This window comes from Pseudophryne corroboree, chromosome 3 (assembly GCF_028390025.1).
Source record: "Pseudophryne corroboree isolate aPseCor3 chromosome 3, aPseCor3.hap2, whole genome shotgun sequence".
Lineage (NCBI taxonomy): Eukaryota > Metazoa > Chordata > Amphibia > Anura > Myobatrachidae > Pseudophryne > Pseudophryne corroboree.
The window spans coordinates 98,841,904-98,867,331 of record NC_086446.1 but is presented as its reverse complement, the minus strand read 5'-3'; the positions used below and the strand labels follow the sequence as shown (position 1 = coordinate 98,867,331).

General features: G+C 51.5%; 1 protein-coding gene across 1 annotated transcript in view; it reads right to left on the bottom strand.

The window, feature by feature from the left end:
* Positions 1–25,428, bottom strand: part of LOC135054863 (uncharacterized) — a 79,395-nt gene that overhangs the window by 49,313 nt on the left and 4,654 nt on the right. Inside the window, exons 3-6 of the mRNA XM_063958266.1 lie at positions 24,455–24,578; positions 24,243–24,340; positions 23,916–24,075; positions 14,745–14,842 (exon numbers count right to left, since the gene is read on the bottom strand). Of these exons, the coding sequence (XP_063814336.1) occupies positions 14,745–14,842; positions 23,916–24,075; positions 24,243–24,340; positions 24,455–24,488 (390 nt within the window). The 5' untranslated portion in view covers positions 24,489–24,578. The remainder of the gene's footprint in view (positions 1–14,744; positions 14,843–23,915; positions 24,076–24,242; positions 24,341–24,454; positions 24,579–25,428) is intronic.

The following is a 25,428-nucleotide window of genomic DNA, read 5'->3' as shown; positions in this document are numbered from 1 at the left end:
ACCCAGGATTAATCCTCGTCAAGACCCGTTCCCACTTAGCCAGCAATAACCCGGGTTCTCTGCTTGGTGTGAAAGGGGTATTATTGACCCGTTCTGTAATAGGTTACTGGCTTAGCCAAAGAATAGTAGGACATTCTGTCCTGACTGGCCCTGGGTTTTGGCTCCTTTCACACTCTGAATTTCCAGTATCCAACAATCTCTCAAATTCAACGACTACAATTTTCTAGACGCAACTACTATAGAAACAGTATGAGCTTAACATACCGCCTGTCGGGATCCTGGCGGTCGCAATACCATCACCGGAATCCCGACGGGGGAATACTGGCGAGGTAGGTGATTCTCCCTCTGTGGGTGTCCACGACACCTATAGAGGGAGAATAGAACCTGTGGCGAGCAAAGCGAGCCACCGTGCCTGCAGTGTGGCAAGCACTGCGATGCCGGGATTGTGGTGGATGGGATGCCGCTGTCGGTATAGTGACAGCCGGCATCCCGTACGCCGGGATCCCATACCGTTCCCATATAAACAAGTAAAATAGTTGCTGTGAAGAAGCCAAAACTCACAACCTTTCCTCCCAACAGAGAACAATTGCCTATACAGCTTAATAAGTAATAAAGTATCCAATAGTACATGTCAATTGTCAGATACAGTGCATTCGAAATGTATTCACAGCGCTTCCCTTTCTCTACTTTTTGTTATGTTACAGCGTTATTCCAAAATGGAATAAATTTATTTTTTCCCTCAAAATTCTGCACACAACACCCCATAATGACAACGTGATTTTTTTTTTTTAGATTTTTGCAAATCTATTAAAAATAAAAAACCTAAGAAATCACATGTACATAAGTATTCACAGCCTTTGCTCAATACTTTGTTGATGCACCTTTGGCAGCAATTACAGCCTCAAGACTTTTTGAATATGATGACACAAGCTTGGCACACCTATCTTTGGGCAGTTTCGCCCATTCCTCTTTGCAGCACCTCTCAAGCTCCATCAGGTTGGGTGGGAAGAGTCGGTGCACAGCCATTTTCAGATCTCTCCAGAGATGTTCAATCGGATTCAAGTCTGGGCTCTGGTTGGGCCACTCAAGGACATTCACAGAGTTGTCCTGAAGCCACTCCTTTGATATCTTGGCTGTGTGCTTAGGGTTGTTGTCCTGCTGAAAGATGAACCGTCACCCCAGTCTGAGGTCAAGAGCGCTCTGGAGCAGGTTTTCATCCAGGATGTCTCCTATCCTGACTAGTCTCCCAGTTCCCGCTGCTGAAAAACATCCCCTTAGCATGATGCTGCCACCACCATGCTTCACTGTAGGGATGGTATTGGCCTGGTGATGAGCGGTGCCTGGTTTTCTCCAAACATGATGCCTGGCATTCACACCAAAGAGTTCAATCTTTGTCTCATCAGACCAGAGAATTTTGTTTCTCATGGTCTGAGAGTCCTTCAGGTGGATTTTGGGAAACTCCAGGCGGGCTGACATGTGCTTTTTACTAAGGAGTGGCTTCTGTCTGGCCACTCTACCATACAGGCCTGATTGGTGGATTGCTGCAGAGATGGTTGTCTTTCTGGAAGGCTCTCCTCTCTACAAAGAGGAATGCTGTAGCTCTGACAGAGTGACCATCGGGTTCTTGGTCACCTCCCTGACTAGGGACCTTCTCCCCCGATTGTTCAGTTTAGACGGCCAGCCAGCTCTAGGAAGAGTCCTGGTGGTCCCGCACTTCTTCAATTTACGGATGATGGAGGCCACTGTGCTCATTGGAACCTTCAAAGCAGCAGATCTTTTTCTGTACCCTTCCCAAGATTTGTGCCTCGAGACCATCCTGTCTCGGAGGTCTACAGACAATTCCTTTGACTTCATGCTTGGTTTGTGCTCAGACATGCACTGTCAAGTGTAGAACCTTATATAGACAGGTGTGTGCCTTTCCAAATCATGTCCAATCAACTGAATTTACCACAGGTGGACTCCAATTAAGCTGTAGGAACATCTCAAGGATGATCAGTGGAAACAGGATGCACCTGAGCTCAATTTTGAGCTTCATGGCAAAGGCTGTGAAAACGTATGTACATGTGATTTCTTAGTTTTTAATTTTTAATAAATTTGCAAAAATCTCAAAAAAACTTTTTTCACATTGTCATTATGGGGTATTGTGTGTAGAATTTTGAGGGAAAAAATGAATTTATTCCATTTGGGAATAAGGCTGTAACATAACAAAATGTGGAAAAAGTGAAGTGCTGTGAATACTTTCCGGATGCACTGTACAGATAATAAACCCTGAATGGTGCTAAATACTCATAGAATCTCCTGCAATAAGGATTATAACGAGAACAACTAATAGTAATACAGAATGATTGATTTTACGGTATTGGGTCTCTAGGTTGACCACACTTAGGTCGACAGTGTCTAGGTCAACCACTATTGGTCGACATGCATTATGTCGACATGGATACTAGGTTGACATGAGTTTTTCCAATTTTTTTTCTTTCTTTTTCATACTTTAGGATCCACGTGGACTACGATTGGGAACGGTAACCTGTCTGAAGCATGGCGAGCCATGCAAGGGGACACAGTGCACCAATTGGGGTTCCCGGTCACAAACACAGCCTGTAACATGACAGTTAGGAGCTGGTTGGTTGGTACTTTATCACCGTGCAATTTATCACTCTCCAAGGCTTGATAAATTTGGGCCTATATTTGAAATCACATTTTATTATTTCTGCAGCGGGGTACACTGGTATTCCACAGGGAATAACATCGGGGTGTATAGTTGGATCTTGATCCGAGGCACCAACAGGCTAAAGCTTTGACTGTTCCCAGGATGCATTGCACCCCCTCCTCTATAGCCCCGCCTACAGGCACTGGAGCTCAGTTTGTAAGTTGGTGCCTGCAGTGCAGGCAGCTAACAGGGAGGGCTGCGCTAGGCAGCCCTGAAAACAGCTTTTCTGACAAGAAAGAAGACTTCAAGGGCCGCAGCATAGGCACTTGGTGCTATATTTCATACTGACATATCGTGCTGCGGTTCCCTCACCTCCCCCAGCAGCGCTGTATACTCACGCACCCTGGTTGCCGGGTACTTACAGCGGAGGCGCTCCGGTCTCATTAGGCACACATACAGCCGCTGCCCTCCTGGTTAGCGTGGCCGCACGATAGGTAGGAGGTAAGAGGGTCCCCCAGGAGGGACCCGCCATAATCGTAAGCCGTTGGCGTGGACACTGTGGGCGTGCAGGGACCCCACTATGTCCACCAGAGCAAGGAGCACAGGTCGGATTTACTAAAATCCGTTTAGTACAGGCTCCATAGTACCTGGTGGTGAAGTCCAGCAGAGGGGATAAGGCGCTGACTTGTAGCCCCTCCCCCAGCCCCAAGCGCCATCTACAGCAGATGTTCCCGCCCTGGAGCTGCATCTCTCTCTCTCCCTCACTCCCTGTCAGGGTTTGGGCGCCATTACACAGAGCTGTGCTGATTCTGGGACTGCTGGGCACTGTCTCCTCTGTAAAGCCGCCTGCCTCATCAGCACTGTGCATTTACAGGATACTTAAGTATTCTACATGTTGTTTAGACAGTGTTAGTTAAGAACAAGTGCATAACTATAGGGATATTTAGCACAAGTATCCTGTGATATACATCCTGTATTTACTGTGCATTTTCATATGTGTATACATACATAGCTTTACTTAGTATTGCTAGTCCAGTGCAGTTTTATTGTTGTTTGTAATCATTTCTGCATTGTACATGTAACTGTGTGTGCCGATAGCTGCTGTGTGGTTCCTATTCCGTGTATCTCTCACATATTGCTATCCCTATATTCTGTACCCTGACGGGGGCTAAGTGCATCAGGGTCCTATATATATATATATAGTGTTTCACAGGATATACTGTTTGGTATTTTTCTCTGTATATTTCAGTCACCTTATACCACTTAAATCCTCTGTTTGTGATCTGCATTGCAATCACACTCCCCAGGGTTTTTTTGTCAGGTACTGTGTCTGGCTATATTGTACTGTTATGCCCTAGGGCTACATTCTCCAATAATGTCTGCGTCACAGGGAGGGAGATCTGTGGCTGATCCTGCGTCATGCAGTGCTGACGCCGCGGATTTATCCGAGGAAAATATTCCAGCTGAGGGTCCAGGTATTGGAGGTTCTGTACCCCTCGGTCAGCCTGCAGCACCGGTGGCACACCAAGATCCACCTTGGGCTGCTTTTTCTAATTTACTGACTATGCTAGTAACGAGACTTGCGCCCCCTGTGGGACCTCCTGTGCTGTACAATCACATATTGTCCCAGCTGTAAATCCACCATGGGTGGATTCCCTGTCGACTCAGTTACAGCAGTTAAATCAGTCCTTGGTTAAACAAAAGACTGACCCTTGCCCCCCTAGTACCAAAGGGTCATCTAAGCGGGCCATTTCTTCCTCACAATCCACGCATGTTTTGGATACTTCATCCGATGAAGATGGCGTATATACTGACCCATCAGACACTGACGCAGATGCTTTTGATGGGGAATCTACAACACAGGTGGATGTTCCTGACCTCTTGGAGGCTATCAAACTGATTCTTAAGATCGATGATGAAACTGAACCTCCAGATACGTCTAAACCTGATAAGTTCAAACGTCAGAAGGTTACTAAATCAGGATTTTGGTACTTACCGATAAATCCCTTTCTCCGATTCCACAGGGGCCACTGGAGCGCAGTTACAATGGGGAAATAGTAGGCAGTAATTGGGAGCTGGCACTTTAAAATTCTAACACTGTGGCTAGCTCCTCCCCTACTATGTCCCCCCTCCAAGCCAGTCTACGTAAAACTGTGCCCGAGGAGAGCTGGAATAAACAAACTTTAAGGTAGAGGAGGTTAACGCCGCCATGTAAACCAGGATAACACAAACCAAACCTGGAACATAACCTAACAAAAAAGGTTAACCTGAACCAAACAAGCAGTCACATAGTGATCTGCAAACCGTTAAGCAAAAAAGGAGGAAACAGCGCTGGGTGGGCGTCCAGTGGCCCCTGTGGAATCGGAGAAAGAGATTTATCGGTAAGTACCAAAATCCTGATTTCTCCTTCATCCACTAGGGGCCACTGGAGTGCAGTTACAATGGGGACGTCCCAGAGCTCCCAAAACGGGTGGGAGAGCGCTGAGAGTCCTGTAAAACCGCTCGGCCAAACTGCGATGCAGAGGCCGCAAAAGTGTCAAACTTCTAGAATTTGACAAACGTATGTCGGCCCGACCAAGTAGCCGCCCGACATAAAGTAGTCATGGAGACCCCACGGGCAACCGCCCACGAAGATCTCACTGAGCGCGTAGAGTGCGCTGAAATTGAAGATGGAGGTTCCCGAGAAGCTGCCAAATAAGCTTGTCTGATGGTCAATCGAATTCATCGAGACAAAGTCTGCTTAGAAGCCGGCCAACCACGGCGAGCAGCATCGTATGGAACAAATAAGGAATCTGACTTCCGAATAGCTGAAGTCCTATCCACATAGATCTTGAGCGCCCTGACAACGTCCAATGATCTCGAATCCGGAGAGTCCACCGAGAGTGCCGGAACCACAAGCGGCTGATTGATGTGAAAATCAGACACCACCTTAGGTAGAAAAGACATACGAGTACAAAGCTTGGCCCTATCCGCATGAAACACCAGGTAAGGAGATCTACAAGAGAGAGCCCCAAGTTCCGACACCCGTCTAGCTGAAGCCAGCGCCAGGAGAAGGACCACCTTCCAGGTGAGATATTTTATCTCCACTGATTCCAGGGGCTCAAACAATGAAGACTGCAGAAAAGAGAGGACCAGATTGAGGTCCCATGGCGCTGTCGGAGGGCGGAAGGGAGGCAGTATTCGAAGAACCCCTTGAAAGAAAGTCTGAACTTCCGGCAGCAAGGCTAACTTTTTCTGGAAGAAACCAAAAGAGCAGAGACCTGCACCTTTAGTGAACCCAGTCTTAAGCCTGCTGAAAAACCTGCCTGCAAAAAACGGAGAAGGCGGGCTAAGCGAAACACGGAAGGAGAAAATTCTCGACGTTCACACCAGGCTACATAAGCCTTCCAAATGCGGTAGTAGTGAGATGTGACTGACTTTCTAGCCCGAAGCATAGTAGGTATAACCGTACGAGGAATCCCCTTCCTTTTCAAGATGGCTTTCTCAACAGCCACGACGTCAAACGTAACCTGCGTAAGTCTGGATAAAGAAAAGGACCCTGTTGTAGAAGATCATCTCGTAGTGGCAGGGGCCAAGGCTCGGCTACAGACAACAGGTGTAGGGTGGAGTACCAAACCCTGCGTGGCCAATCCGGAGCCACCACGAGGACCAGAGCGTTTTCTCTCTTGATGCACTGCAGAACCCGCGGCAACAGCGGGAAAGGAGGAAAGAGGTAAACGAACCGGAAAGTCCAAGGAGCCGTGAGGGCATCCATGCCCGCCGCCGCCGGATCCCTCGTCCGAGAGTAATAAAGAGGCAACTGATGGTTCAGGCGGGACGCCATGAGGTCGATCTGTGGTTTTCCCCACCGGCGGACCAGTTGCCAAAACACCTGGGGATGTAGTGACCACTCTCCCGGGTGCATTTCCTGTCGGCTTAGATAATCGGCTTCCCAATTGTCCACTCCCGGAATGAATATTGCCGAGAAGGACAGAGCATACTCCTCCACCCAGAGAAGGATGTTGGTGACCTCCCTCATCGCTGCACGGCTGCGAGTGCCGCCCTGACGGTTGATGTACGCCACCGTCGTGGCGTTGTCGGACTGAACTCTGACCGCTCGACCGCGTAGTAGGTGATGTGCCTGAAGCAGGGCATTGTACACCGCCCTTAGTTCGAGAATGTTTATGGGGAGAGCGGATTCGTGGATTGACCAGCGCCCCTGAAACCGATGTTCCAGGGTCACTGCCCCCTAGCCTCGCAGACTGGCGTCCGTGGTGAGGAGAGTCCAATCCCATACACCAAACCGCCTTCCTTCCAACAGATGTGTCGACTGGAGCCACCAGAGAAGCAACGACCGTGCCTTTGGAGATAGCGTCACACTTTGATGAAGGAACAGATGAGATCCTGACCACTGATGTAGAAGACACAGCTGAAACGGTCGAGAGTGGAAGCGACCGTACGGAAGAGCTTCGAACGCTGCTACCATCTTTCCCAGAAGGCGAATGCACAGATACACTGACACCCGACGGTGTCGAAGAACCGACCTTACCAGTGTCTGCAGAGACAGGATCTTGTCCTGAGGAAGGAAAACCTTCTGACGGACCGTGTCGAGAATCATCCCCAGAAACAGCAGCCGTTGTGAGGGGCATAAGTGAGACTTCGGGAAATTCAGGATCCACCTGTGTCAAATCAGAAGGTCCTGCGTCATCCGGATATTCTGAAGCAACAGTTCTGCCGAGCTTGCTTTTATTAGCAGATCGCCCAGATAGGGAACAATCGTCACACCCTGCTCCCGAAGTAGGGCCATCATGACCGCCATGACCTTTGTGAACACTCTGGGAGCAGAAGAGAGACCGAAAGGAAGGAACTGGAAATGAGCGTCCTGTATCGCGAACCGGAGAAAAGCCTGATGAGGATGCCAAATGGGAACATGTAAGTATGCATCCTTGATGTCTAAGGATGCCAGAAACTCGTTTTTTTCCAACTCCGCAATAACAGACTGGAGGGACTCCATCTTGAATACCCTCAAATACGGATTGAGATCCTTCAAGTTCAGGATTGGCCTGACCGAGCCGTCCGGCTTCGGTACGAGAAACAGGCTTGAGTAATAGCCCTGTTTCCGATGATGAGAGGGAACAGGGATCACCACCCTTGCGGATAGAAGCTTCTGGACCGCTGCCTGTAAGGCAACTCCTCGGTTGTCGGAAACTGGCAAACCTGTGGTAGAAAACCGCTGGGGCGGTTGTTCCTGAAAATCGAGCTTGTAACCACAAGTGATTAGATCCCGGACCCAAGCGTCTGGACAGGACTGTACCCAGACCTCCTTGAAATCCCACAGACGAGCTCCCACCCTGTGATCTCCCAGGTGCGAGGGAGGCCCGTCATGCGGTGGTAGTGGTAGAGGACTTAACCTCTGACTGGGCTGAGGCTGCGGAACCTCTACCCCTGCAGCTGCCTCTACCTCTTTGGCCACGGAAGGTAGAAGCTCCTCCCCTGGCCTGGCTTCGAAACCTGGAAGGGGCACGAAAGGATCAAAAGGAGGGACCCCCATATGGCCTGCGAGTGGCTGGAGCAGCAGAAGGAAGATAAGTCGACTTACCACCGGTGGCCTGAGAGATCCAGGCATCCAGGTCCTTACCAAACAGAACCTCACCCGTAAAGGGCAACACTTCTGCTGCCCTTTTGGATTCCGTATCCGCTTGCCACTGCCGGAGCCAGAGAGCTCTGCGGGCCGCAATTGCTAAAGCGGAAATTCTAGCTCCGAGAATACATATGTCCTTGGACGCTTCGCAAAGATAAAGGGCTGATTCACGGATGTGTTCCGCCAACTGTATCAATTGATCCGCCGGCAATTCGTCACAAATTCCAGAGGACAAGTGCTCCGCCCAAGCTTCGATCGCCTTGTTGACCCAACAACCTACCTGCGCCGGGCGATGTAATACCCCCGCCGCCGAGTAAATAGTCTTCAAGGTGGATTCTAACTTCCTATCCGACACCTCCTTAAGCGAAGTCGCTCCCGGAACCGGTAGGACAGTCTTTTTGGACAGATGAGACACCGAAGGATCCACAATAGGAGAGGTCTCATAACGTGTCCTGCTATCTGCGGGAAAAGGATAGGAAGACAACAGTTTTCTTGATACCTGAAATTTTGCGTCTGGATGTTTCCAGGCTGCCGTTATGAGCGCATCCAGCTCCTCCTAAACTGGAAGGGTCACCGGCAAGCATTGGTTGGCGCCAAATCTTGAAGGGCGTAAGGCGTCCTGCTCCGTCTCCTCCACCTGTAATACTGAGCGAATAGCAGTAATAAGAGCCTCTATATTCTGAGCTACTGGTTAAGAGCCCCTGTACACCTGATCGTCATCAGTATCCTGTATATCTACATCCTGTATATCCTGTACATCTAACCCCGCCTCATCTAATTGAGGCATATCATCGTCAAAGTCCTGCAACACAGAGGCTAGCAATCTCTTTTTAGAAGCCTGTTGAGGGGGGCTAAAGGACAGGGCTTGGGAAGGGATTACCGCCCTAGAAAGCCCTTCTACTGACTTTGCCAATGAAACAGCCCATGCAGGTTCTGGCTCCGGTACCGGGCCGCCTCTCTATCTTCCCGAGAGGCCTTCAGTTCCCCAGTCAGCAGAGACATAACCTCTGTGAGTTGTGTCGTCCATGCAGGGGCGCTCTGGGGTTCTGAGGGAGGGCTGAAAGATGGGTCTGACTCCTCACATAAAACATGACCCTGTTTTTGTGTTGCCTTGGAGCCTTTACTGGCCATGGCAGCACCTAACACCTGTGACCCTCCCCCACAGGAAAACAGCAATAGGCAGAAGGGGAGGGAGGGGGGAGAGTAGGGAAAAATGCAGCCACAGCAGCCCGAGCTATTCTGCACGATACTGTGCAGTGACAGGCTGTAAGGAAGATATAGGTGCCCCCCAGTGCCCCCTGTCCCCACTGTAACTGTCTCACTGTGATCCGTGGCGCTCCTCCATCCCGCGCTACAGCAAAGGAAATGGCCGCCAGCGCGCGCTGATTCCGGCGGCGCAGAGCGGGACTAAGCTCCGCACCCCTCCGAAAAGGCGCCAAATTTGAACTTGCTTTGCGCCTTTTGCAGGATCTTCGTAGCGGCTCTGTGAGCCGCGCTGAGCGGTGTTCCGTGCGGGGAGGGGGGCGGGCGGAAGCGCGGGCGGGAGACAAGCCGGACCTGAACTCAGGTCTCTGTTTGAAAATCCCTGCTGGTTGTTTTAAATAAATAAATAAATATTTAAAGAAAATAGCCAGAGCTACTCCCAAGCCCCCCTGCCACCCTTTAACTAAAAGCCGCCAGTAGAGAGCGGGGGGAGGGGGGGCAGAGAAGCACTCAGAGCATTTAATAACTTACTCACCACTTGCAGTGTGTGGTGGAGTGGCCCCGACACGCGCCGCACGCAGCGGTGTCCGGCCACGTATACTTACCGCTGCCGTGCTGCCGGAATCTTCAGCCAACGGAGCGGCTCCGTCACGCGCCGCACGCAACGGTGTCCGGCCGCCTCCAGAGAGCTTAGCGTCTCCTTCAGCCGGGGCCCATCCCGAGCCGCACGCAACTGCGATGGGACCCTGCCGGCAGCCTCCCGCGGTGCAGACTGGCAGTGGCAAAGCTGCCAGCCTGTGGATGTAAGTAAGAGAAGAGAAAAAAATAAAAAATTCTTCAGAGAAGACCCAAGGGAACCAGCTCCCTTGGGCACAAATTAGAGAATGGCTTGGAGGGGGACATAGTAGGGGAGGAGCTAGCCACAGTGTTAGAATTTTAAAGTGCCAGCTCCCAATTACTGCCTACTATTTCCCCATTGTAACTGTGCTCCAGTGGCCCCTAGTGGATGAAGGAGAAATTAGTTTTGCCACATTCTGACCATTTAATTGACATACGTCAAGAATCCTGGGAGTCTCCAGGAAAGAAATCCCCCGTCTAAAAAGATGCTAACTGCAGAGTTAAGTAAGAATTAGGAAAGACCACCACTGGTGGACTCACATGTAACGCGTCTTGTGGTGTCTTCTACTCTGCCTGTCACTACCGTCACCTCTCTGAAGGAACCGAAGCGTGTGGAGGGTTGCTTGAAGTCTATTTACACTCTTGCAAGTGCTGTGCATAGACCTACCATATCTGATAATGCCAGACAGTGTCTTTCATATATTACCACAGTCTCTCATTACATACAGGAGGCGGCCTCTGATGCCGGTGTGCTGGCAGCCAAAGCGTCTACTACGTCCATTCTGGCTCGCCGGAATCTGTGGTTGCGGTCCTGGTCTGTGGATCTGGACTCTAAAAAGACCTTGGAGGCGATCCCTTTTAAGGGAAACATCCTTTTTGGGGAAGATCTGAACAAGATTGTTGCTGACTTAGCGTCTACTAAAACTGCATGTCTGCTGAGTACTAATCCTTCGGCTCCGAAGGCTAAAAGCACCACCTTCATTCCTTTCGACCTCCAAGTAAAGCAAAGGGTCAGGCGTACCTGAAACAGGCTTGCACTTCCAAAACCTCTAAGCTCAAACCTAAACGTTCCTGTGCTGCCCGTCAGCCTGCTTCCAAACCAGACAAGCCTGCTGCATGACGGGAAGGGCCTCCCCCTGGGGGACCCCAGGGCGGGAGGCCGACTTCTGCGGTTCGCCCAGGTATGGTTACAGAGCACTTCAGACACCTGGGTGAGGGAAGTCGTCACTCACGGACACGCCATCTCTTTCAATAAACGTCCCCCTCGCCAGTTTTGCTTGACAAATATCCTTTCGGATTCGTTGAAAGCAAAAACTCTACAATTGGTGGTACAATCCCTCCTGGACACAGGAATGATAGTGCCGGTGCCTCTGGCTCAAAGAGGCACGGGGTACTATTCAACGCTGTTCCTAATTCCAAAACCGAATGGATCCTCAAAGCCCATTCTCAACCTCAAGTCTTTGAACAAATTTGTGAAGGTATCCAAATTTCCGTATGGAAACTCTTCGCTCTATTGTTCTGGCCCTGGAGCCCAAGGACTATATGGTATCCCTGGACATACAGGATGCTTACCTACATATACCTATTGCCATGTCGCATCAGCAATATCTGCGGTTTGCTATTGGCAACCTACATTATCAATTCCAGGACTTGCTTTTTGGACTGACCATGGCTCCGCGAATCTTCACCAAGGTCATGTCGGTCATGACAGCCCTTCTCCGCCGTCAGGGTATCAGGATCCTGCCGTATCTGGACGCTTGTTGATCCTGGTGAACTCCCCAGAGGTTCTCCTCCGTCATCTGGAACTGACAGTCCAATTCATGCAAGCACACGGGTTGCTCATCAACTGGAAGAAATTCTCGCTGGCTCCTGCTCAGAGCATGGTACACCTGGGGGCGTTACTGGACACACAACCAACGGTTGTTCTGGTCTCCGGAGAAGGTCCTGAAACTTCAGGATAGGATACGATGCTTCCTCTCTCGCCCTCGTGTGTCGATACACTCGGCGATGCAAGTACTAGGCCTCATGGTGTCGGCTTTCGACATGGTGAAGTACGCTCAATTTCATTCTCTGCAGCGGTTAATCCTTTCCAAATGTGACGGCCTGCCTCACCGGATCAGGTCTCACATGATTTCCTTGACTCTGGAAGTTCGTCTGTCTCTGAGCTGGTGGCACCAGGACCAACAATTGAGCAGGGGTTGTCCCTTCTGGATCTCCAACTGGGTCCTCCTAACGACGGATTCCAGTCTGCGGGGTTGGGGCGCGGTGTTGGTGCAACAGTCTCTTCAGGGTCGGTGGACCAGGGAGGAATCTCTCCTTCCAATAAACATTCTGGAGTTGCGGGCAGTGTTCAATGCTCTGAAACTGGCCCTGCCTCTGGTACAGAACAGGCCTGTTCAAGTACAGTTGGACAACGCCACCACGGTGGCGTACATAAATCATCAAGGCGGCACTCAAAGCCGCATGGCAATGATGGAAGTGTCAAAGATTCTTCTATGGGCGAAACGCCATCTACCAGCCATATCGGCAGTGTTCATTCCAGGGGTCCTCAACTGGGAAGCGGACTTCCTCAGTCGTCAGGACATACACGCCGGAGAGTGGAGCCTTCATCCAGAAGTATTTCAACTCCTAGTGGACAAGTGGGGCCTACCAGATGTAGACCTGATGGTGTCTCGACACAATCACAAGGTTCTGGTCTTCGGAACAAGGACAAGGGATCCTCAAGCAGCGTTCGTGGACGCCCTGGCTATTCCATGGAACTTTCAGCTGCCATACGTGTCCAGTGTCACTCCTGCCCAGGGTAATAAGGAAGTTCAAGCAAGAAGGAGGATTACTACTTCTAGTCGCTCCAGCGTGGCCCAGATGGCATTGGTTCTCAGACCTGCAGAGTCTCTCGATAGAGCGTCCTCTTCTACTTCCGCAACGCCCAGACCTCCTCGTTCAGGGCCCTTGTGTCTACCAGGTTCTGGCCCGACTGGCTTTGATGGCGTGGCTCTTGAAGCTTCAGTTCTGAGGGCCAAGGGATTTTCTGAGGCGGTCATTCAAACTATGTTGAAAGCCCGTAAACCGGCTTCGGCTCGGAGTTATTATAGGGTCTGGAATTCTTACTTCACCTGGTGTGCGGCTAAGAATTATGATGTGTACAAGTTCAGTGCTGCCAAACTTTTGGCTTTTCTGCAACAGGCCCTGGACTTAGGCCTTCGTCTGGCCTCCCTCAAGGTTCATATTTCAGCCTTGTCGGTATGGTTTCAGAGAAAAATTGCGACTCTGCCTGACGTTCATACTTTCACTCAGGGCATTTTACGGATTCAACCTCCCTATGTGGCTCCTGTGGCTCCTTGGGATTTGTCGGTTGTTCTGGATGCCCTACAAGAGTCTCCGTGTGAACCTCTTGAGTCTGTGGTCCTTAAATGGATTACACTTAAGGTCTTATTTTTGCTGGCTATTGCCTCTGCTAGAAGGGCTTCAGAATTGGGTGCCTTATCCTGTCGGTCGCCCTTTCTGATTTTTCACCGTGACCGTGTGGTTCTTCGAACTCGCCCTGGTTATCTGCCTAAGGTGGTGTCGTCTTTCCACCTTAACCAAGAGATTGTGGTTCCGGCCATTATCTCTCCTGGTTTGTCCTCCAAAGAACGGTCTTTGGATGTGGTACGGGCTCTCCGTATATATGTGAAAAGAACCTCTCTCTAGGAGATCTGATTCTCTCTTTGTCCTTTTTGGTTTTCACAAACGTGGCTGGCCTGCAAATAAGCAGACCATGGCCAGATGGATTAGAATGGTGATTGCACAAGCTTATGTACAGGCTGGTCTTCCAGCTCCTGCTACTATCAAGGCCCATTCTACTCGGTCTGTTGGACCTTCTTGGGCGGCCCGCCGTGGCGCATCCCTTGAACAATTGTGCAAGGCGGCTACGTGGTCCTCAGTGAACACGTTCATCGGATTCTATGCCTTTGATACTTCCGCCTCCCAGGATGCTTACTTTGGACGCCGGGTTCTTGTGCCTGCTACAGTGTGTCCCCTCCCTTGACGAACTGCTTTAGGACATCCTCGATGTTATTCCTTGTGGAACCCCAGTGTACCCCGCTGCAGAAAACGAGATTTATGGTAAGACTTACCATTGTTAAATCTCTTTCTGCGAGGTACACTGGATTCCACAGGGCGCCCACCCTGACGCACTTAGCTTCTTTAGGTATGTATGGCATTAGCCGCTGGTACCTTCTCCTGTCGTGAGAATGTGGTTGTCTGTGGCTACTAACTACTGTCATCTCTTTTACCTGCTACTGCTTTGGACTGGTTAACAAAACTGAGCTCCAGTGCCTGGAGGCGGAGATATAGAGGAGGTGGTGCAGTGCATCCTGGGAACAGTCAAAGCTTTAGCCTGCTGGTGCATCGGATCAAGATCCAACTCTGCACCCCGATGTTATTCCCTGTGGAATCCAGTGTACCTCGCAGAAAGAGATTTAACAATGATAAGTCTTACCATAAATCTCCTTTTTCCCATCACCTACTATCATTCTAATGTTTAGTTTAAATATTACTTATTACTTTTTGGTGGATATTAGTGACTCCACACACACACTTGTGAGCACACAGCTTTTATACAGACCATAAAGTGATAGGTCCCATTGTTATTTGGCAAAAAATTCAATTTACCTGATCGTCCTCTGGGGTCCTGTGATTCTCCTCTATATAGTCCTGGGAATATAGAGGATGGGGACATCTCTCTGGAGTATGTCTGCTACAGGATCCATCTGTAGGAGATGCACAGTGACTGAGTACATTGAATATACACCGAGTGACCAAATTACTATGACCACTAGATGATTTTATGCACGGTAGTTATTGCGCAGATAATGCTGACATAGGATGCCTGAACCTTTATAAGAACGGAAAGATGACGGTATGCAGAGAATAATAAACGTGGATCACTTATGAAAAAATGAGTAAACAATGAAATATGGCGGACTTTGAACGAGGAATAATTGTTGGCACTCGCAGCACGGATGCCAGAGAGGAATGGATAGTGTAGCAAAATAGCATCCTCAGCCCACATGGTGGCTTTGGGGCACGGGTGCCTGAGTTATGCAAAAAATGTCCCGCAAAAAATGTCCGCCACATAGGAGGAGACAGATGCTAGAGGTCCTACTGGCCCTCTAGTTCCTGTCAGGGAAGCACAGAGCATATAGCGTTACCCGGAATAGTCAGGATTCCGGGAACGCTGGCGCCACCAGCGGGTGTGAAAGCCCTGGCAACTAGCATGAAACCCCTAACAACAAGCCCTGACAACGAGCATGTAGGTAAAAATTATAATACTAGGTGATTCATCGCGCCCTACGGGCGCTCTTCACACCGTCGTTAGGGGCTACGCCCCGTTAACCTCTGCACGCCTTTGAACATATGCAGGGCGGTAGATAACAGAATCAGAAACGCAGGGCAGTATAGAGGGCATACAGAAATGGGTTCCGGTTGAGATAAGATAGAGAGGCGTAGGGGGAGAGAAAGGGAATGTACAGAAACGCTGTGCGATCGGTAAAGGATAGGGAGGGTGGTAGGGAGAGGATAAAGAGAGGGAAGGTGTTAGACAGAAAATACCGTTGCAAGGGGCTACGATCCATTATCCCCTGCACGGGCTTCAGCTGTGCTATAATTGTTATTATATGGAGTATTACCTGTTTTTTTTTTTATGGCAGTGGGTAAATATTGTAAGGGGGGAGGGCGTGCGATTGTCAAGGGGGCGTAGGCCTTTGTGAGGGCGTGCAGAGTGGCCGCAGGGCACAATGAATAACATAGTGTAGAGTGTAGTATATATTGCTAGTGTCTGCATTATGAAGTACCAGATGAGTAACAGCAATGTACTGTAGATAAGATACGAAGGTGCTGTGGCCACAGGTAGCAGAGCCGCTTATACACACAATGGCCACAGGTAGCAGAGCCGCTTATACACACAATGGCCACAGGTAGCAGAGCCGCTTATACACACAGTGGCCACAGGTAGCAGAGCCGCTTATACACACAATACCCACAGGGGGCAGAGGCGCTTATACACACAGTGCCCACAGATAGCAGAGCCGCTTATACACACAATACCCACAGGTAGCAGAACCGCTTATACACACAATACCCACAGGTAGCAGAACCGCTTATACACACAATACCCACAGGGGGCAGAGGCGCTTATACACACAGTGCCCACAGATAGCAGAGCCGCTTATACACACAATACCCACAGGTAGCAGAACCGCATATACACACAATACCCACAGGTAGCAGAACCGCTTATACACACAATACCCACAGGGGGCAGAGGCGCTTATACACACAGTGCCCACAGGTAGCAGAGCCGCTTATACACACAATACCCACAGGGGGCAGAGGCGCTTATACACACAGTGCCCACAGGTAGCAGAGGGGCTTATACACACAGTGCCCACAGGTAGCAGAGGCGCTTATACACACAATACCCACAGGTAGCAGAACCGCTTATACACACAATGGCCACAGGTAGCAGAGTCGCTTATACACACAATACCCACAGGTAGCAGAGGCGCTTATAAACACAGTGGCCACAGGTAGCAGAGCCGCTTATAAACACAGTGGCCACAGGTAGCAGAGCCGCTTATACACACAATGCCCACAGGTAGCAGAGCCGCTTATACACACAATACCCACAGGTAGCAGAACCGCTTATACACACAATACCCACAGGTAGCAGAGCCACTTATACACACATTACCCACAGGTAGCAGAACCGCTTATACACACAATACCCACAGGGGCAGAGGCGCTTATACACACAGTGACCACAGGTAGCAGAGGGGCTTATACACACAATGGGCACAGGTAGCAGAGCCACATGTACACACATTACCCACAGGTAGCAGAACCGCTTATACACACAATACCCACAGGGGGCAGAGACGCTTATACACACAGTGCCCACAGCTAGCTGAGCCGCTTATACACACAATACCCCCAGGTAGCAGAGGCGCTTATACACAGTGCCCACAGGTAGCAGAGGTGCTTATACACACAATGGGCACAGGTAGCAGAGCCACGTGTACACACAATACCCACAGGTAGCAGAGCGGCGTATACACACAATACCCACAGGTAGCAAAGTCGCTTATACACACAGTGACCACAGGTAGCAGAGCCGCTTATACACACAGTGTGCACAGGTAGCAGCGCCACTTATACACAATGGGCACAGGTAGCAGTGTTGCTTATACACATAATGGCCACAGTATTAGTGTTTCTAATTAATTCAATGTCCATTGGTAGCAACTATACTCACAAAAGTTTGGGGGGTTTGGAAAGGGGGTGGGTTCAGTGAGGTTCCTATCCGTGGGAATCACTTGTAGCGGCTGTGGATGGTGATTCGAGGTGCTACGTGTGGTGGAGGGATGGGTGTGGGAGGGGGTCCAGAGGTGTTGTGGGTGGCGGAGGGGTGGGTGCAGGGGCATGGATGGCGTAAAGGGTGCAGAGGTCCTGCGGGTGGGGGAGGGGGAGGTGTAGAGGGGGCGCGGATGGGGAGTGTAGTTGCTGTTGGTGGGGGAGGGGGAATGTGGATGAAGGAGGGGGTATGGAGGTGATGTGTGTGTGGGAGGGGCGATGTAGGGGTGTGCGTTTGGAGGTGCAGGGGGGGTGAGCTTAGGTGATGGGTTTCAGAAGTGCTGTGGGTGGGGGAGGTGTGGGATGGCACGGATGGGGGATGTAGATGTTGTGGATGGGGGAGGGGTGGATGCGGGGGAGCTGTGGATGGGGGGGGAGTCCGGAGGTGGTTTGGGTGGTGGTCCAGAGGTGTTGCGGGTGGGGGAGGGGCAGGTGTGGGAGGTCCGCAGATGTGGAGGGTGCCTGTAGATAATGCGGGCAGGTAGGTGCTGTGGTTGTGGGAGTGTCGGGGGTGTTGCGGGTGGGGTACGTGATCTGGATGGGGTAGGTGATGTGGATGTGCGGTAGCCAGGGGAGGGGCGGGTGCGGGGATGGCACGGATGGGGGAGGGGGTCCGTGGGCGCTGTGGATGAGTGAGTGGTGGGTGTGGGGTTACGGCGGTTGTGGTGGGCCAGGAGTGCTGCTGCAGTGGGTGGGGGAGGGTGCCGGTGCCGGGATACCACAGTTGGGGTAGGGCGGTTGGTGCAGCTGCGGCGGGTAGGGGAGGGGCAGGGGAGGGGGTGCGGCGGTGGGGAAGGGGCGGGTGTGAGGATGCTGCGGGTGGGGTGGGGGGGCGGGAGGGGGTGTGGATGGGGTCTGTAGATGCTGGTGGTGGAGGGGCAGGTGCAGGAGGCTGTGGATGAAGGAGGGGGTCTGGAGGTGCTGTGTGTGGGGGAGGGGCGATGTAGGGGGAGTTGGGGTTGCAGAGGGGGAGGTTGGGTGATGGTTTGTAGAAGTGCTGGGGGTGGGGGAGGTGTCTGTAGATGATGGGGGTGGGGGAGGTGCTGTGGGTGGGGTAGTGGTGGCTGTGGGGGTGTGGTGATGGTCCGGATGTGCCACGGGCAGGGGAGAGGCGGGTGCAGGGATGGGGCGGATGGGGGAGGGGATCAGAGGGCGCTGTGGGTGGGTGAGGGGCTGGTGCGGGGTTAACGCAGTTGGGGAGGGCCGGCTGTGGTGGTGTTGCGGGTGGTGGAGGGGCAGGTGCGTGGGTGTTGGGGAGGGGCGGGTGTGAGGGTGCCACGGTTGCGGGGGCGGGTGGTGCTGCAGGAAGGGGAGGGGTGTGGGGTGCGGGAGCAGGGGTCCTGTGCGTAGGGGAGGGGCGGGGTGCCATGGGTGGAGGGTTGGGAGCAGGGGTGATAGGGGTGTGGGAGGGGTTGTGGGAGAAGCTGGTGTGGGAGTGCCGTGGGTGGGGGAGGGGGGGCTGCGGGTGGGAGTGTGGTGCCATGGGTGTGGGGACGGGTGCAGTAGTGCTGCGTTTGGGGTGTGGGAAGCGGCTGCGGGGGTTTCCAAGGGTTGGCGCGGGTGGGGGAGGGGGTGCGGGAGCAGGGGTGTTGCGGATGGGGGAGCGGCGGGTGCAGGAGGGGCAGATGTGGTGGTGGTGCGGGTGGGGTGGAGGGGTGTAGCGGGGGAGAGGTGGGTATAGGGTTGGAGTGGTGGAGGGGCGGGGGTGCCGCGGGTGGGGGAGGGGGCAGTTTGCCGGGGTGGTGCGTTTGGGGGTGGGTGGGTGTGAGGGTGCTATGGTTGCAGGGGCGGGTGGGGGGGTGCTGCAGGTAGGGGAGGGGTGGGGGCGCAGGAGCAGGGGTGCTGTGCGCAGTGAAGGGTCGGGGTGCCATGGGTGGGGAGTTGGGAGCAGGGGTGATGTGGGTTTGGGAGGGTTGGGGGGGCTGTGGGAGAAGCTGGTGTGGGAGTGCCGTGGGTAGGGGAGGGGGGGCGGTCTGGGCGTGTGCCATGGGTGGTGGACAGGTGTGGGGGGGCAGTGGCGGGTGCAGTGGTGGTGCGGATGGGGGGTGGAAGGCGGCTGCGGGGGTTCCGAGGGTGTTACCCTCTGAGGGGTGACACCAAAATGCCGGCTCCTGTCACAGTGCAGAAGCCAGCACTGCAGATTCAGCAGTGTCCGGGTGAAGGCCGTATGCCCCGACCCACAATGTGCCGAAAACGGGGTGGGGATGCGAAGCCACGCCCCCTTCCACGAAGCCACGCCCCCTTTCACCCGCGACCGCGGGTAAGTGACGGGTGGATGCCGCGGGTGGGAGGCAGATGCGGGTGGTTGCCGCGGGTGGGAGGGGGGGGCGAGTTGTGCCGAAAACGGGGGTCGCGACGCGGAGCCACGCCCCCTTTTCACCCGCGACCGCGGGTAAGTGACGGATGGATGCCGCGGGTGGGGGGCAGATGCGGGTGGGAGGGGGGGCGAGTTGTGCCGAAAACGGGGGTCGAGACGCGAAGCCACGCCCCTTCCGCGAAGTCACGCCCCCTTTTCACCCGCGACCGCGGGTAAGTGACAGGTGGATGCCGCGGGTGGGAGGGGGGGGCGAGAGCAGCTGCCAGTGCTCAGCATGTCCCCCTGAACTCTGCAGCAGCCGCTAGTCTGTGAGGCGGGTAGTGTAAGTTCCGCTCACAGTCAGCGGCTGCGGTGTCACCAGAGAGAGTGTACGGGGAGAAGGGAGACAGGGGACTGGGCGGAGATAGGGAGGGGACTGGGCGGAGAGAGGGAGGGGACTGTTCCTGGCCAGATCTGTGCCTGTGACTCCGCCCAGCGTTACGGGCACAGAGTCACAGACTTGGGCAAATATATAGGAGATATGGGGGGGCAAAATGTATAGTTACGCCACCAAGTGGGCAGACTTGTTCAGTCCCAAAGGTGGCCAATAGTGGATGAAATTACGGATAATATGAAAATTCAGATGGTCTCTCACTGAACAGTACGCCGCACATTACATTGTATGGGCTAGAGAAGCAGAAGGCATGTAAATTGCTATCTGCAGCAGTCAGGGTGAAATGTCTCCAGCTTGCCTCCATGGGTCATGTGGTCTCACATTCTCCATTACACCATGCAGACGGTAGTGGTAGGATAAGGTGAGACAGCATGAAAGCATGGCTCCATATGGATCCGCTTTCATCAAACCTTCAGAACTAGAGATGTTGTCCATTACATATGAGCTAAAATTACCCACAAAGCAAATTGCAGAATCCATGTTTAGAAGAATTCAAGCCGCATTAAGGGCAAATGTTAGCTCAACAAAGTACTAACCCAGTGGTCATAATAACTTGACATGTATGCGAAGTCGGAACGAATGGATGTCGCTCCAGCTTAAGAGTTAATAAATGCAAGCTATGTTATACAATGTGTGTCACAGACATACATACATTTATTATAAGACCGCTTCTCTGTTAGGAGTACGTTAAAGCACAATTTGCAATATAGGAGGACAAATCCTCCATTCGCACATGACCCTGCTGCCACACATGGACACAGGAACTATAAAAACATATCAATTGCCAAGAACAGCTGGTTATGAGGAGAGAGATGCCTACCTTTTTACCCCATTCACTAACTCCCCGTTTTCTTGGTTAGATATTTTGCATTGTTATCACTGGAATACAGACACCCCAACAATGAAGAAATAGCAGGTCAGCCCCCCCCCCAAAAAAAAAAAAACAGGTCTGAGCACATCTCTGATCAAGCATTATAGCCAACAGGCTGTCAATTACTCATACTAAGAGTGGGCAAGGAACAGAGAGGGTGTAATGGCTAGCATTACTGTCTCACAGCACTGAGGTCATAGGTTCAATTCCCACCATGGCCCTACCTGTGTGGAGTTTGTATATTCTCCCCGTGCTTGTGTGGGTTTCCTCAGGGTGCTCCGGTTTACTCCGACAATCCAAAAATATACTGGTAGGTTAATTGGCTCCAAAACAAAATGAACACTAGAGTGAATGTGTGTGCGTGTATCTGTGGTAGGGAATATAGATTGTAAGCTCCACTGGGGCAGGGACTGATGTAAATGGGCAAATATTCTCTGTTAAGTGCTGCGGAATATGTGTGCGCTATTTAAACAACTGGTAAGATGCTGCATAAGGAGAGTCAAAACCTAATGATCTATAGATGTAGGAAGCCCTCACACACTAATATTGCTTTATAGGTGTCCAGGCATGGATGGGACCTGTAGATGGAAAGCATTTGTACCACTACTGGTTTATGAGCAGACAGCATCTTCTGGTGTCCCACGTGTCCCCTCATCCACCCAGGCCATGGTCACACCCTCATGGTGGTCCCTTTGCAGTTCAGAATTTACTATTTTCTCTGAGATAACAACCTCTTTATAACATGACCAGGATAGTCCATATATCCTGAAGGTGCGGAGCTAGGTCTGCTGGTGAGACCCACTACCTGGAGTTTCAGAGGAATTTGCCAATATTCTCTTGATCATGATTGCTTTACTTGGCAGCAGTATATTGTTTAACCTGAGTAACTTTGTCCATTAAATAGAAAAAAATCCAGTAACAGAAGCTGCTGTGATAGGAAATGTTATATTAAAAGAAAAAGTTACATGATGTGAGGGGGAGAGCAGGAGTATAATAGGGGCTGATGGCTCCTGATGTATGAGATACACCAGAGAGTGTGGGGAGGAGAGTGGTCAGATCTCTGGGCTGGTAACACACAGTGACATGATGTGAGGAGGAGAGCAGGAGTATAATATGGGCTGATGGCTCCTGATGTATGAGACACACCAGAGAGTGTGGGGAGGAGACTGGTCAGATCTCTGGGCTAATAACACACAGTGACATGATGTGAGGGGGAGAGCAGGAGTATAATAGGGGCTGATGGCTCCTGATGTATGAGATACTCCAGAGAGTGTGGTGAGGAGACTGGTCAGATCTCTGGTCTGGTAACACACAGTGACATGATGTGAGGAGGAGAGTAGGAGTATAATAGGGGCTGATGGCTCCTGATGTATGTGATACACCAGAGAGTGCGGGGAGGAGACTGGTCAGATCTCTGGGCTGGTAACACAGTGACATGATGTGAGGGGGAGAGCAGGAGTATAATAGGGGCTGATGGCTCCTGATGTATGAGATACACCACAGAGTGTGGGGGGAGACTGGTCAGATCTCTGGGCTGGTAACACAGTGACATGATGTGAGGGCGAGAGCAGGAGTATAATAGGGGCTGATGGCTCCTGATGGCTAAGATACACCAGAGAGTGTGGGGAGGAGACTGGTCAGATCTCTGCGCTGGAAACACACAGTGACATGATGTGAGGGAGAGAGCAGGAGTATAATAGGGATTGAGGTCTCCTGATGTATGAGATACAACAGAGAGTGTGGGGAGGAGACTGGTCAGATCTCTGTGCTGGTAACACACAGTGACATGATGTGAAGGGGAGAGCAGGAGTATAATATGGGCTGATGGATCCTTATGTATGAGATACTCCAGAGAGTGTGTATGGGAGGACAGTGGTCAGATCTCTGGGCTGGTAACACACAGTGACATGATGTGAGGGGGAGAGCAGGAGTATAATAGGGGCTGATGGCTCCTGATGTATGAGATACACTAGAGAGTGTGGGGAGGAGAGTGGTCAGATCTCTGGGCTGGTAACACACAGTGACATGATGTGAGGAGGAGAGCAGGAGTATAATAGGGGCTGATGGCTCCTGATGTATGAGACACACCAGAGAGTGTGGGGAGGAGACTGGTCAGATCTCTGGGCTGGTAACACACAGTGACATGATGTGAGGGGGAGAGCAGGAGTCTAATAGGGGCTGATGGCTCCTGATGTATGAGATACACCAGAGAGTGTGGGGAGGAGACTGGTCAGATCTCTGTGCTGGTAACACACAGTGACATGATGTGAGGAGGAGAGCAGGAGTATAATAGGGGCTGATGGCTCCTGATGTATGAGACACACCAGAGAGTGTGGGGAGGAGACTGGTCAGATCTCTGGGCTGGTAACACACAGTGACATGATGTGAGGGGGAGAGCAGGAGTCTAATAGGGGCTGATGGCTCCTGAAGTATGATATACACCAGAACGTGTGGGGGAGGGGGGGAGGAAGTGGGGTGACTGGTCGGATTTCTGGGCTGGTAACACACTGAGACATGATGTGAGGAAGGGAAAAGTAGTATAATAGGGGCTGATGTACCTCATACATCAGGAGCCACCAGAGAGTGTGGGGAGGAGACTGGTCAGGTCTCTGGGCTGGTAGCACAGTGACATGATGTGAGGTGGAGAGCAGGAGTATAATAGAGGAAGACGGCTCCTGAATCCCTCATGGGGCAGGTCCGTTGTACTCATGAGTCTGTACTGACAGAGGAGGGTGTAGAGTAAGAGATTGCTGTAGTGACTGAGCAAGCAGAATATGTGACTCCTTTGGGTAATAAGTGCTTATTACTCACCTGTGCTGATATCTGTAGGGAATTCCTCCTCCTTAAACTGCTGATCACCCCTCACATACGTCTCTTCTGCACTCTCTATATCTTCTACCTTAATATCAGTCACATAAGTCTCTTCTTCTCCCTCTATATATTCTTCTTTAATATCAGTCAGCAACTCATCCTAAATAACCCACATAACAATAAATAACATTTTAATAATGTATGATATTCATGGACATTAAACCCTAGAATAATGTGGTAGAAAACTTGCGCCGCTTCTCTACAGATCATATACTAATAGGCACTTTGGTGTTTTGGTAAATTGGCGAGACTCTAAATCCCATCTACCTGATCCTCCTGTGAGGTCCTGTGATTCTCCTCTGTACAGTCCTGGGAATAGAGAGGATGGGGACATCTCTCTGGGGAATCTCTGTTACCGGGTCCATCTGTAGGAGACACAGAGTGACTGAGTACATTGTATATATGTGATTATTAGATGATGTATATAGGGGCCTCCTGAAATGATCTCCCCTTTAAAATAAACAAAAGTCTCCTCTTACCCGGTGATGTGAGGGTCCGGTGATTCTCCATCATGATGTCCTTGTACAGATCCCTGTGTCCATCTACATACTCCTACGCCTCCATGGAGAGATAGACAGCGACATCTTCACACCTTATAGAAACCTGAAACACACAATGACTCAGTCATCACCCAGACACCTCCCCTGGTGTTACTGTATAATGCCCCATTCCCAGCAGTCACCTCTCCAGTCATCACCCAGACACCTCCCTGGTGTTACTGTATAATGCCCCATTGCCAGCAGTCACCTCTCCAGTCATCACCCAGACACCTCCCCTGGTGTTACTGTATAATGTCCTATTCCCAGCAGTCACCTCTCCAGTCATCACCCAGACACCTCCCCTGGTGTTACTGTATAATGCCCCATTCCCAGCAGTCACCTCTCCAGTCATCACCCAGACACCTCCCCTGGTGTTACTGTATAATGCCCCATTGCCAGCAGTCACCTCTCCAGTCATCATCCAGACACCTCCCCGGTGTTACTGTATAATGTCCTATTCCCAGCAGTCACCTCTCCAGTCATCACCCAGACACCTCCCCTGGTGTTACTGTATAATGCCCCATTCCCAGCAGTCACCTCTCCAGTCATCACCCAGACACCTCCCCTGGTGTTACTGTATAATGCCCCATTCCCAGCAGTCACCTCTCCAGTCATCACCCAGACACCTCCCCTGGTGTTACTGTATAATGCCCCATTCCCAGCAGTCACCTCTCCAGTCATCACCCAGACACCTCCCCTGGTGTTACTGTATAATGTCCCATTCCCAGCAGTCACCTCTCCAGTCATCACCCAGACACCTCCCCTGATGTTACTGTATAATGCCCCATTCCCAGCAGTCACCTCTCCAGTCATCACCCAGACACCTCCCCTGATGTTACTGTATAATGCCCCATTCCCAGCAGTCACCTCTCCAGTCATCACCCAGACACCTCCCCTGGTGTTACTGTATAATG